General features: G+C 33.8%; 2 protein-coding genes across 3 annotated transcripts in view; one reads left to right on the forward strand and one right to left on the reverse strand.

Moving 5' to 3' along the window:
• The window catches only part of LOC149900569 (putative Rho GTPase-activating protein CG5521), a 32,425-nt gene extending 24,304 nt beyond the window's left edge, over window positions 1-8,121 (reverse strand). Inside the window, exons 1-16 of one of the 2 annotated variants that reach the window (XM_090112763.1) lie at window positions 7,849-8,121; window positions 7,368-7,478; window positions 7,170-7,187; window positions 6,368-6,539; window positions 5,708-6,288; window positions 5,334-5,627; window positions 4,970-5,151; window positions 4,687-4,833; window positions 3,984-4,162; window positions 3,445-3,527; window positions 3,181-3,332; window positions 2,646-2,835; window positions 2,189-2,296; window positions 1,829-1,927; window positions 1,646-1,747; window positions 1,029-1,258 (exon numbers count right to left, since the gene is read on the reverse strand). In XM_090112763.1, the coding sequence (XP_089968889.1) occupies window positions 1,029-1,258; window positions 1,646-1,747; window positions 1,829-1,927; window positions 2,189-2,296; window positions 2,646-2,835; window positions 3,181-3,332; window positions 3,445-3,527; window positions 3,984-4,162; window positions 4,687-4,833; window positions 4,970-5,151; window positions 5,334-5,627; window positions 5,708-6,288; window positions 6,368-6,539; window positions 7,170-7,187; window positions 7,368-7,478; window positions 7,849-7,954 (2,754 nt within the window). In that variant the 5' untranslated portion in view covers window positions 7,955-8,121. Of the gene's footprint in view, window positions 1-1,028; window positions 1,259-1,645; window positions 1,748-1,828; window positions 1,928-2,188; window positions 2,297-2,645; window positions 2,836-3,180; window positions 3,333-3,444; window positions 3,528-3,983; window positions 4,163-4,686; window positions 4,843-4,969; window positions 5,152-5,333; window positions 5,628-5,707; window positions 6,289-6,367; window positions 6,540-7,169; window positions 7,188-7,367; window positions 7,479-7,848 lie in introns of both variants that reach the window. The other variant, XM_090112762.1, reaches the window with a different exon arrangement.
• Window positions 8,122-9,962: 1,841 nt separating this feature from the next.
• On the forward strand, window positions 9,963-14,157 carry LOC149900571 (uncharacterized). The gene is made up of 3 exons (XM_090112461.1): window positions 9,963-10,230; window positions 12,044-12,140; window positions 13,733-14,157. Exons 1-3 carry the CDS (start codon window positions 10,111-10,113, stop codon window positions 14,083-14,085), a joined length of 570 nt encoding a protein of 189 aa, XP_089968587.1. The 5' UTR covers window positions 9,963-10,110; the 3' UTR covers window positions 14,086-14,157.
• The last annotated feature ends 380 nt before the right edge of the window (window positions 14,158-14,537 follow it).

The raw sequence follows: 14,537 nt of genomic DNA on the forward strand, positions 1-14,537 counted from the left end.
ATTCCTCACAATATTAGAAAGAAAGAAAAAAACATTTATTTCAAGAAAAAGGTACTTACACACACAAGAAGAAAACACAAAATAGAAGTAGAAAGAAAGTACGAAGAAGAAAGATTTTAAAGAGTTAGATATTAAAGAGTTTAGTAGTTCTAAATTTAAAACTTATATAAAATATGTACTAGTTCAGAGAGCGTACTACAGTATTCAGGAATATATGGACGATAAACACCCATGGAGGGTTATCGCGTAAAAACCACAGGACAGTTCTTTGGCATAATATGATATATTATGTAGTTAGATATAAGTTACATATTATTGACATGATTTAAAAGAGCAACTATGGAGTTTCTTGCCGATTCTTCTCCATAAATACTGCTTTCCGAATCGGTGGTAAATGTTAAAAATACTTATGTAATGACGATTCGAAAGTGCTTCTAAATAGAATTCTAATTGAATAAATGAATGTTTGAGTTTGAGTTTGTTTGAGTTTGATAAAATATGTCAGAGAGAGAACTACGAGTGTCTGTGTTTGTTTATTAACATACGTAGCACTACGAGTGTCTGTGCTTGTTTATAAACCACCAGTTGCCACCTGATTGTGAGTGGCGTTGCTTTCCATACAAAATCAAGTGCATCGGTCGAAGAAAGCAGATGGTCGACAGGTCGAGACTCGAGACCAGTCGTTAACCTGTCGCGCTGCCTTTGCGGGGCAGTCGTTATCTATCGATTTTTAGGTAATAAAGTTGTAGGTCTGCATCGTGCAGAAGTTAGTTTTATTTAAGTTTAATTAAAATTAAAAATGCATTTTGAATTGGGGCCTTTGGGGGCGGTTGTGTGATTCGTAATTCAATGGACGTACAAAAATCAAAAGTTCAACATATTACATCTGCCAACCCGCATTCGGTCAGCCAGCATTATTGCCTGTACACCATATGCGTCCCGGTAGTGGGAAAATAATATATGGGGCTGAGAATTGAGCAGATTCATGTAGATCCTCCTTGCTTTTAAGTTTGAACAAGTGTACGCACCTTGAGCAGCGTCGCGTTGAGGTGTATCAGGTAGTTGAACAGGTGCTGGTGCGCGTGCGGGTCGCGCAGCGCGTTGGGGTCGCCGAGCGCGGCCAGCATGCGGCGCCACATCACCCACGCCACGTCGGGCAGCCAGCCCCGGGCGCGCCCGCCCACCACCACGCCCACGCCCAGCGTGCCCGGGCCTGACACGCCGGAACCTTCCCCGGAACCGTCCGCTTCCGACCATTCTGGAATACGAAGTTGGTTAAACTTGTGTTCATCTTTTTGTACTACTCTAATGAATATCGCGCGCGCGTCAGATCGCTCACTAGCGTGCTGTAAACACTTTATGACTGACGGTCTGACGCGCGCTAAGTACGCGTCCTATTTGACAAAGCCTGATATTTTTTCAACCCATTCTATAAATACGGTGAACACTAAATCAGACATTTAGCTCTACAACTTGCCTTCAACCCAAATTAAAAATAGAATCTTTCTTTTTTAGAATTCTACTCTCAAAAAAATAATTTTTCCTCAAATGAATCGCCATAGATACAATAAAATACGAAAATTTTTGTTTACAATAAAAATTTATAATTCGTGAAAATAAAATCAGACTAAAAATTATTACTTACCAACATTACCCCCATCAGATGCCAAGTCTATTTGTAACGGTGAATCTTTGATGGAACTACTTTCAACGCCGCTTGATGGAGCAGGGGAAGGTGAGCGAGATCCTAAACAACAAAATTTATTAAAAAAATTTCGAAATTATTATAATTAACTTTTTTTAAAGATAAAATATAATGAAGGCTTACCACTGGCCGAATCCCTTTCCTCCTGCTGTGATGCTTGCCTCAGTGAATCCAGTGAATACCACCGCCGAGATTTGTTGTCGATGGAGTCTTTAGTTTCCTCTGTTAAAATAAAATAAAATATTATCAGTAATCTCTAATCATTTTTGATTTCTTTGTTTATAAATGAAGGAAAGTCTATTTTTTGCATATTTTTCTTAAAATCAATGATTTTCAAAAGTCGTGGTTTATAGTTAAGTTATGTTTTTCCTCAAACATACCACTATAAGCTATCATTTAGGATTTTAACGATGTTTACAAAAGCTATATTAACTTATCAATTATTTGAGTCAGACTTTATTAATTAGTTACAAGTTCACTTACCACTATGGTGTGTATGTCGCAATAAATGCGGGTCGCTGCGACATCGCGCTAGCGGTCGTCGTGCGTCCTTACGCGGGTGCACCTCGTGACTTACACGGGGCGATTTACCTGTACGTACATTATTATTTATTAAATTTTATCATTTTTTTAGACAAAAATGCATTATGTCATATGTGCAATTTTAACTTTTCTTTGACTTGAACAGTATTTCATTTAAACATTCACAAAACAACCATTAAGTTTGTATTACACACATACACAGACTGTGATACACATTTATTAATTGTTGCAGCAGTACTATTTTTTATTTTCAACTTCAGGCATTTAATTTATTTCATTTATTTAATATAAATGCGTCTACAAGGTTTGTAATCACTCTGGTTATATAATACTCTGTTTTGTTATTTAACTGATGTTTAAATTTACGATAATTAAATTTAAAATACAATAATCTCACCCGGTGTCCTAGTATCAGCGCACGGTTGCAGCGCCGGCCTGCGCAGGGGCGGAGGCCTGTGTGGGTACGCGACGGGCGCGGGCCTGCGCCCTCTGCCGCGCCCGTCACCCGCCCCGCTAGACCCGGATTCTGATAGTTCGAGCGAGTATACGTGCCGCGCTAGCACGCGGGTGAGGGTTTCCATTGTTTTCTAGAAGGAATACGATTTTTTTGGTTTTAGGTACTGTCAGTTTTTTACGTTTCGGTGCCATTGTTTAGATGTAATGAAAAAAATTATATGGAAATAACTTTTTTGAATGTTAGTATATATTTGTAAGACACGAAGAGATATTTGAATCTTTGTTTCAAAGGTTGAGATTTTGTAAATATGTAATGCAAAATTATCTAAACAAATTGTTACGGAATTAAAATTAGCATTTTAAATTTTTTCCCCTAAAATAAAAAGTAAAAAAATATTATACAAACGAAATGACTCCTATGTTTTAGTAAATTATTCAGAAAAATAAATTCTAGATTATCAATCAAATCAACATACCGCCCATTCCTTGATTAAATCTTCCCAATGCGTGAGCCTCGTCAATAGTTCCATAAAGCTTTGCCACAGCTCTGGTTTTACTGCTACATTCAGATTTGCCTTAATCCACGTCACAATTAATGTTTGGAATAAAGCTGGAGCTAAAAACCCTCCTGAAATGGAAGAAAATAATCGTAAATTGGATTTAAAAAAATTATATGTGAAGTTGTAAATTTTTTGTGAGGAAAACTCGAAAATGCATGATTATGATACAAAACGACTTACCTAGGGTATCTTGTTTCTTCTTTGGTGGAATTTTAGTCAAAACGATTGAAGTGATTTGGAGAAGAACCAACAAAAGTTGTTCCCTGCAAAGAGAAAATATCTAGTAAAAACATGCATTTACAAACCCTTAATCTATTGATTGATTGTTTTATTGATATACTAATACTACAAATAAATTAAATATGTTTATTTGCTTGTAATATACAAGCAAATAAACATATTTAATTTATTTATATATCACATAATATAGTTACTATCATTTTAAATGGCGTGCAAATTTTTTTTACAAATTAAATCGTCATTAATATAGATACAAAATAATACATTCAATTAATACAGTATAATATAAGGATAAAAATATTAATTACACAAATTACTAGCTTCCACTGATAGTCTATATTTAAGAGTGGGTATCAGACATGTTCACATCCATATAGATTATTAATTTAAAAAATGAAGGGTAACATGAATTTTTATCGTAAAGGTGAATCTAAAATGATTTTAAAGTCCACAAAAATAATTAATAAACAGCATCTCACCAAGACCGATCATCCATAGCGATATGCATGACCATATATCTGTATATATTGAGCACGCGTTTGCACGTGTCCGTCTGTTCGTCGAGCAGCTGGTGCGGTGCGGGCCCGCCCGCCGGCGCCACGCCCGCACTACACACAAACACGTTCGCCGCTTGCGTCATGAACACTTGGAGTACGTTCTGGAACATTCCATGTACAGATTATATAAAGTTCAGATTTATCGTTAAAGCTCGTAAGCATATGGGTAAGTTTATATGTATGTGACAGATGATTATGACGCAAATGAACTGCAGATAGAAAGGTTTTACATCAGACATGACTGATGGCCAATCAATGAAAAATAAATTTCGAGTATTAGTGCATTCATGTATACATCTTTCTTATATATAAAAATGAATCGCAAAATGTGTTGGTAAGCGCATAACTCGAGAACGGCTGAACCGATTTCGATAATTCTTTTTTTATTAAGTATATTCCTTGAAGTACGAGGATGGTTCTTATGTAGAGAAAACGTAAATATTATGTACCACGGGCGAAGCCGGGGCGGACCGCTAGTATAATATAATAAAATCATAGGAAGTCAAAGCTGTAAATCGAATTGTTTTTAAAGTATACTTGGGGTGTGATCTTCCATCAATATCAAAGCTAAATAAAATGAAACTTTTACTATACATTCTATTATTCCATTGGATTTATTATATACCTGTAATCCAGCCCGAACCATCAGGTTGTCCCTCCCCACTGCTCCCAAGTAAGAATCATTTCTCAGCCTTCTAGGAGGCACTTGTGGTTCCCCACTTGCTTGCTGATCATATGTATTTTCCAATAAGAATGGTGGTATCTCAGTAACCTGTAAATACTATAATCTTTAATGTACTTGTCAAGAAATTTACGTATTTGGAGATGTTTAAATAAGGTCTATTTACACTCAGGTAAATAACAATTTTTTTCACTTCAGTCATCAAATTTAAAAGTATTTGACTTACATTCATTTGGATCCAGTCCTTATACAGTGCTATAACTCGTCTAACAGCCGCCGCATGCGAGAAAGGTAGCAGAAATGCTTGACGTAATACTTCTATCGTGAAATCAACGTGTTCCCGCGACGAACAGCACAGTACGTCGCGCACTACTTGATCAGATGACAGTTCTTCATACATGCCAGATCCTATTTATATAAAACATATTTTATGCCATTGATAGATTAAACAGATAAATTAGCTAAATATAATAAATAAGGATAATAAAATGTTGCTACCGTTAAAATTAATGTATAATATCGAAAAATTTGAATGCAAATTAATCATGTATAAAACTACTATTGAAGTACTTAATACATTTATTACTTACCAGATTCCAAACTGGGATGCGGTGTATTTGACGCTGAATCGTGGGACGATGCTCTACTTGAATCAGATGGGTGTCCTACAGTAAAAGATGTTTCTTCTTCATGATGTAATGATGTTGCTGGTGTGGGAGTGTTTGAGTGAACGATATGTGAACCCGTGCTCGTCATTGAAGATGGTTGGCCACCATCACTCCCTGGTTTCTTCATGAAATGGGTATAATTCGCAACCCATTTTATCAATACTACTCTGCACAGGGCAAAGTCGTCTTCCAATATATTATGTTGCACTGGCAATTCTAAAATGGATAAAGGTTTGAATTAATTTTGTTACTGTATATTTTATTTACGATTAAAAAAAATACAATTTCTAACTTACCTAGGTTTGGCTTATATAGAGAGTTTCTATAATTAAATTGAGGACATATCACTGGTAAGTAGTATATTTTAAATTTCTCTAGTAAAAATGCAAAGCTCCTCATTGCCTTTGCGTGCGATCTGTCCTTCCAGTGTACTTTAGTGACAGATGTGGCCATCGCATCAAGCAACACTTCAAAAAAGTGTTTAGTTTCATTTTCAATTACTTTCTCGCTTGCACTGGGAGGTAGTAAAGGCTGAATGTCAACACTTTGAACAGGATTCAAAGCATTAGTATCATGGAATATTGAAGCTGACACATTTGCTAATTTCCCCATGAATCCAGTGGATGTTTGTTCAACAACTACTTTTTTCGCATTATCTGTTGTGGATGCAAAATTTGGATGTTGTAAAATATCATCCACCTTAAATTCGCTACTTTCTTGTGTAATGTTTGTAACTACATCATAGACCTTTGGTTTGAATGGCGAGCCAATTGGAGGTAAGCAAGAGTCTGGTAGGCCAGGCACAAGGGAAGCAAACATCCTGTGTACCTCATTTGGGGCATTGTCACCGAGAGCTTGATACCATAATAAAAAAAATCTGAAATAAAAATAGTTTCATGTATTGGTAATAAATTACATCACAGAGAAAATAAAGTTTCTCTAATAATAATCATTACCTTATTGCATCTGCACGGAGCTTTTGAGAATTTCCACCGTGGAGGAGTTTTGAAAATATTCTTGTTAATGAATGCAATTGCCATCTTTTACCTAATAACTCCGGTAGCAGACATAAAACTTTTTCAAGAAGAGCTAGAGCACCTTCCAACTCTTCCTTCCCAGCCTTGTGAACTAAAATAGAATTTTATGGTTTTCTTTCACCAAACACAATGCACCATCACTAGCATTTAGTTATATTAGTTGAATATGAATCTTCATTTACCTTATTATATGCATGTGTTAAATTGAAAATGTATTGAATGATATTATTGTGTTTGTCTGTGATTATTGGGTTAAAATAACTTAGTCAAGATGCAAAGCTTGAGAATTCACCAAGTCAAATAGGATAATTAATTAAATAAAATAGCCATACTGAAGTAGATGCTATTAAAAAATATGTTGCAAGCTTCCTTGGTGTAATTTTTGAGGTAGCCATAATGCTTGTGGGAGTGGAGAGTCTATAAATTATTAAAAACTCTAATTAACTAGTCCTCTTATTTATTTTTATATATTTTATTGCTTGATGAATATTAAATGTATGCAATAAAAAAAATTAAAATCACATGACAACATACAAAACTTAAGCCTATCCACTCAAAAGTTGTAATGATTATCAGATAACAGAGATAAGCTGATAATGTTTGTGTGTAAATGAATGCTGATGCGCAGTAATCCAAATTAAAGAGACACAAGACAATGTAATATGAAAGCTATATCACCACCAATAAAAAAAGCGATGGAATTTTTTAACACCAAACTCACCAAGGTGGAACGGAAGTTCTGTGAGGCAAAACAGAAAGAAATATAAGTAAATAGGAAATCATATTCAAGCTAATAGCTCCAGATAATTTTTTTTATACAGATTAACACAAAAAATTTCAATATATATGTTTTAAATTGAAACATAAGTTAGGTACATAAGCTAAATCTAAAAACAATAATTATATATTTGATACATACCTCTTTGCCGTAAACTATTTTCTGCCAAAATGAAATTATCATACAAAATAAAATAAACATGGCTAAAATTTGTTTCGAAATAAGTTTTTGCTTCATCTGCATCAAAATGTTCTGAAAAAAAAATTAAATTATGATTCACTTCAACTGAGTTTAAATATGTAATAAATAGATTTGTGAATAAAGTCCCTTCAGTAACAATTACCAAGCAATAGAATATTTTAAGTCAAAATAATATTGATTACAATCAATGTATCAATCAACATTTTTATTATTTACCATTGTACTACATTTCATGGACAAACAAATTTCATTATAAGATAAATTCTTAAATAAAAATAAGCCTCTGTCTACAAATCATAATAGAGAAAAGTGAGATACAGTTATTCTTTACTAATTAGCATGTTGAACGGTATCCGGCGACTATAGATGGGAAAAACTTTATTGATGGTATTTTAAATGATAAAAAATAAAATATACTTACCTAGTACTATTTTCAAATGTTTTAATCGGGTTGTAGAGTCTTTTTTAGAGTCTTGTATTTTAACTGTAGATTTTTTGACATCTTGATGAGATTTTTTTGTAAACATATCGCTAAATATAATTAAATTTTAGGACGTAGTTGTATGCATTGTTAACATTATGATACTTCACATTGTTTTTCTTTAAGTTTAATAAATTAACTTAACTTTTGCATAAGTATAAATACGAATTAAGTTTCTCGTTTTCACTTTGTCACAAATATCATGATTCCCAAGTTGACGTAAGCTATGTTTTTGACATCCATAGACAATTTCTATTTACGTTTTCGTTCTAAAACTTGTTGTAATTTTAATAATAAAATTTATTGTACTTTAAAGTGAATGTATATAAAAATATCTATAAAAAATAGCATCAGAGAAATTGAAAGAATTATATTTATTCACAATATTCATTATCCAGTTCTTAGTTTCGTATAAAATTGACCATAGACTATATGACATATATTTTGGCGCTACATCAGATAACCAAGTTATAGATTCAAAAATGGAGGGAAAATCTGTTTAAGAAATTATTTCATAATATGTATTTATAATATCACAATGTTGCGGTTCAAAAGAGTAATTAAAAAGAAGAATTTAGTGAAGTAATAGCAGTTGGATTTTTAAGTCTCACTCGTGTTTTTTCAGCAAAAAAATAATAGCAAGATTCAAGATTAATCTTCCAACGTGACTTTCGAGTGACCTTTAAGCGCCTCCAAGCTTCTTGGCGCCTCCATCTGCCTTTTGTAATAATCTGTGAAAACTAAAGTCAAGGTAGTGTACACAAAGAGTATGTTAATCCCTACGGGTAGTGTATAGCGCATGCGGTTGAGTTCATAATATACTACTCTTTGGTTGATTCCCAGATTTCACCGATATCTCAAAAGATCAGTTTAACTGATCTGATGACGATTACCACATTACCACACGATTACTTCATACCACAGTACAATACAATTCATACCTCGTAATGAGTCGGTACCTACTCGGTACTCGGTACTTAACTTGGTATTCAAAATTACATTTAAAAATATTTGTACCCACTGTTGTTTGGTGCTAAATTTAAACTAATAATATAAAGCTGGAGAGTTTGTTTGTTTGTTTGTTTGAACGCGCTAATGTCAGAAACTACTGGTCCGATTTGAAAAATTCTTTCGGTGTTTAGATAGCCCATTCATCAAGGAAGGCTAAAGTCTGTATATGATCCACTAAGAAGTAAGAACAACAGGAGCGGAGCAATGTGAGTGAAACCGCGCACACTGCACAGCTAGTAATAGATAAACATGAAAACATTAAAAATTGCCTTCATTCTAGCGCAGGCGCCAGGTAATTCTCACTTATGAAAATCAATAATTGAATTTAGAAGGACAATAGTCAAAATTAGTAATTTGGGTGCAGGTGGGTATTTCTTCCTGCCTCATGATGATGGCGGTGACCGTAAAGTCTAAATATTATTATTTCTTAATTTCAGACGTTTAAAGTTTCATCTTCACCTGTTGCATGAATGAATGAATGAAAACGCTTTATTGTACACCATTACAAACAGGAAAAAGGCATACATATACAGAAGAGAGACATGCACAAATGGCGGCCTTATGGCTTTAGTAGCCATCTCTTCCAGGCAACCAAAGTTGTTGAAAAGGAAATCCCGCATGTTTTTCTTTCAGATGGCATATCCGGGATAGGAAAATATATATATCCTCTGTCCTTTCTCGGGTCAAAAACTACCTACAGGTATTTGTATCTACCAAATTGAATGCAAAGCGGTTCAATGGTTGAGGCGTGAAGAAGAAACACTGTATTTTTCGCGTTTACCTAAGTATAATATTAATAAATATTTTATTAGTTACTTAATATATTTTATATACCTATGTATTTACAAAAGTAACTAAAACAAAGACCTAACTATGATATAAATAAAATTAATTTCAACGCCCACACCGCGTAAAAACCGTCTCATATACCTACCTACAGGCTACATATTCTATGTTTAAGTTTGTATCTACCTAATGCCTATATATACGTAACTGGTTTTAACGTACATTATCAATGCCTCGTATTTTGATTTAAAGATGACCGCAAGTTCATTGTGTTATTTACGCAGACTCATTCCAGTTGCTATAATGATTGCCTATTAATCACCCGTATATAAATCGTACTTAAAGTAGAAAATATTCAGGGAAAATAATTTATTTATAAAGTTAAGTAAAGTGAGGTACATTAGAATGCTTTTATTTCATGTATTGTGGCTTTCGTTATTCATTAGTGTTAAGTCAGCGAAAATAATCAAGGACGCTATTGGTTTTCCGGAGGTCGAGGAAAATATTATTTTGGTTAATAAGCAGGTGAGATTATCTTACGTTAAATAATAAATATTGAACAAACCTGAAACTATATTTGTTTCTGTAACTAATAATATTTTTCTAAATAGTTAATCTGTGTGTTTTTAATCTATACTAAAATTATAAAGCTGAAGAGTTTGTTTGTTTGTTTGTTTGAACGCGCTAATCTCGGGAACTACTAGTCCGATTTGAAAAATTCTTTTGGTGTAAGATAGCCCATTTATCGAGGAAGGTTATAGGCTATATATCATCACGCTACGACCAACAGGAGTGGAGCCACGGGGGTGAAACCGCGCGGAGCAGCTAGTGGTATTATAACCACAGTCGTCCTTCGCTATTGGAATATACGTATTGTAAATTATTCTGATAAGAGAGACCACAGTAAACAAAACAGGCCCAGTAGACAAAGTAACAATTACAAAACGATAACGAAGTTAGAAATCGCAAAAATGTATGGGATTGACATACGCCGCGTTAGATCACGTGGTCTATCTAATGTCAATCCCATACATTTGTGCGATTTCTAACTTCGTTATCGTTTTGTAATTGTTACTTTGTCTAAGGCCCCAGATTAGAAATAGAATAAGCTACATTATATCTGTAATTTTTAGTTGATCCTTGATTACATGTATCATAAACACAAGTCACAGAGTTAAAAATGCTTTGGCACTTAAAACTAAAAGTATCCGGTTTAAAAACAGTTAGCCTACAATCTCTGGTATTTAGAGTTACCTACCTTTTTTGCAAAAATACCGCTAATTCAATGACCCGAATCCCATTACATAATCATATATTCAATATGAATTTCTTTATAAGTATATGTGTACCTCAATATATACAGGGTGTCCCACTTTCGGTATACTAAGCGCAAAGGGACTTGTAGTTTTGCATACGCTGAGTACGTAAAAAATAATTATAAAATTCCAGACGCATTTTTTTTTAAAATAGAGGAATTCTTAAAATTCCATGTGTACACCCCCAACAAGCAAACCGCCCAACTTTGCCACCCGCATGTGAGCTATCGTTTAAGATTATGTTTTCATAGACAAAATACTCACATTAGCGAAGCGGTATATGCCGGCTGCGCGAAGCTAGAGACGAATACATGGATTTTAAGGAAAAATTTATCAAAAAATTTTTCGCGTAATTTTGTTATTTAAGTATTTTTTATGTAATCAGTGTATGCAAAACTACAAGTCCCTTCGCGCTTAGTATACCGAAAGCGGGACACCCTGTATACATAGTTACTTGTCTGTAAATTTCGTAAAAGATGCTAATTATGTACCTACTCAATACATTTATTTTTACTCTCTCCATATTATGATAATTATCAATCATATTTATGCACACCTAAAAGACTTGATAAAGTTCACCTTCGCAGCATTATTCAATTTTGGACGTACAGACAAATGAACTGAAAAATTTAGCAACACAAGGTCACTTTACACATTAACCATGTTTTCCTGTTCGTATTTTATGTTCCGACTAATTAAATTTATATTACAACTATGATTAATTTTTGTGGTGAAGTTTTTTTCTTAATTATAAAAATATGTATAATGATTGTTAATCACTAATAATGGCCATTGTTGCAATTAGAAATAGCGAATATGTTGATAGAATGTAATTCATCAAAAACATAAAGGCTGGTAGGTACTGAGGTGTAAAAACAGAGGAGAATTTTAATAAGGTGGACTAGTTAAGTAGGTTTGACAATACGTAGATATACAATTCTCATAATAAAATTATTTTAATATTATATTATAGCTTATATTTAAACGGCACATATAATTAATATTGGAACAATAATGTACAGGATCGGCTGCCAGTTTTCTTGCCATCAACATGTAGAGAAAACGAGTTGTATTATCCAGGAGATCAAAAAGATGATTGGATTTGTGACTGTCGCCCAGGTGAGTTTTTTTATTATATTTATAGTAGGTAGGTACTGTTTAAAGATTTTGTTTAAAGTAGATAGGACATATTATTAATATAAACAATCATTCATTGAGAATGTTTAACTTAGCACGTGTCTCACAATCTAAAAAAAATCATTCATATGTATTGAGTAATACCACAGTATTACAATATTATTTCCTACAGTAAGGAATCGCCTTTGATGTCGCGCGATGCCGCCGCCAGCGTAGGTACTTACGCTGCCACACGAAAATACGCTAGGGTTGCAACAAATGGGAAATAAAACAATTGTGATTATGTATTAATATTATGATGAAATCATTTATTCATATGTACATTCAAAATAATTGCGATTATTAAATCTGATGTAATTATTTGTTCATTAATATATAATTACAGATATTGCACTGCTAAATATTATTTACGTGGACACTTTATTTTTGGATGTTCTTAATTGTATATTATAACATGTAACTAAGTAATGCATTCGCATTGGGATGTACAATCTGATTAGAAAATAATGAGGACAACATAATATACATAGCTTTGATTTTAATTCAACAGATACAATTAATACAATCTTTCTGAAATATTGTTTCCTTCTGGGATTTCAATATAGATTTACATCCGTAAACGGAACAGTTTGTGCGCGCCATAATAGAATATGTAAGTACCTATGTATAATAAAATTATTACACAAAAAATACGACTGCGTCGTCCTTTCGCGATAGGTAAAGCAATCTCAGCGTGATTGCTTTACGCGACCCGCCTCGCCCGACCCCCGCCAGTTCCCCTCCGTTTCTCTGCACAAGTACATTCGTCGCACTACTGTAGGAAATATGGTAATACTGTGGTAATACCGTAAACGAAGTAAAATTGCGTGCGTCGATGAACGTTTTATGGAAATCCTGCTATGCAAAAATATATGGTGCTGAATTGTTATCTGATTTTACAAACTAAATAAAAGCAGTCGCTCAATAAGGGCTGACATTAGCACATACCAAACACAATCCATAGAAATACGTTCAGTAGAACTCAGTTCTACGTAAACGAGTTTGCTATATTTTCGTTTTATCAGTTCGATTTCACCATTAAAACAGAGTTTTGGTAAATATAATAGCTAACAGAATTCATAAAGTCATTCTAGAAACTAATCCTCATTAGAACCATAAAAGTGCAGCAATCTTAGGCCAAATTAGGTGCAAATCTCGGAAAATTGAGATACTCAGTATATAACCAAGTAACAACTTGTATTCTGGCATCCTAAAACTAAACTGTCCTCAAAATTCACATACGTTTTTTCGTTGTAATATACTGGGTATCTCAATTTTCCTAGGTCAAAGCCTAAAATAACTGGACTAAGTACCTATAACACGAAATTCGCGATGTAGATCGCTTTTTCTGTAACCTCGTGATCGCACTGTGTAAAGTTAATGTTGACAAATGCCATATTTGTTTATTGATTAATGTTATAAATATGTTTTAATTCATAACGTCCACCGAAGTGGGCTATTAACGAGCAAGTTCAGCTAGTATTAGTTCAACATTAAAGTTCCTATGTTCACGGTTCAATCAATTTTGGTTTCAGGTTATCTATACCACCCAGATTCAGATGCTTGCTGGCCATCGTATCGACGTGGACCGTGTAAGGAAGATGAACATTTGATACTGCTTGCCCTAACATCTGTTATACCAGTCTGTAATAAAAATCCTTGTGAAGATGGCTTAGTTTTGTGGAATGGGAAATGCGAGGCTTTAGGTGCCATGGAACCTTGTAGAAATGTGTTCCCTCTCTCAACCCTTTGGATAAATGCAACCACAGTTACTGTAGATTGTGTTCCTATAAATATTGATAACAGATTTGTCTCCGATATCGGTGATACTTGCTTACCGGGTTGTAAAAGAAGTATTAAGAAGAAGTGTATGCCTTTGATAACGTAAATTCGTTATAGTGTACCTTCTATGTAAAATTATTTAAAAGCTAATGCTTCAATAAATTATGAATATACTGACGGTTATGAAGTTTTATTTATCAACTAGCTGATGCCCGGGACTTCGTTCGCCTGAACTTTGGACGTGAACAACTGGAGGGTTTCATCACTATCAGCAAACATGTTTAAACCTTCGCGTCGGCATAAAGAATCTGGTCTAAAATACAATACTTAACAACACCGTAGCCCAAATTTAGTTATTAGTGTTATGAAATCATGAAAAATGGCGTCTTAGAGTCATTTTAATTCCCACAGCAGCTTCAATAAGTAAAGGAAATTGAAATCCGCGTAAACTAAAAATAGTTTGGAAAATCCAAAAGTGCACGCCTCATAATTTTTTTTAAATAATTATTTATTAATTATTATTTTTGTTTATTTAATAACAATTAAAAGTGTAGTGCA

The sequence above is a fragment of the Colias eurytheme genome, chromosome 18, assembly GCF_061535395.1.
Source record: "Colias eurytheme isolate Ceu_HAF_F1 chromosome 18, ilColEury1 Martin Lab GWU primary, whole genome shotgun sequence".
Lineage (NCBI taxonomy): Eukaryota > Metazoa > Arthropoda > Insecta > Lepidoptera > Pieridae > Colias > Colias eurytheme.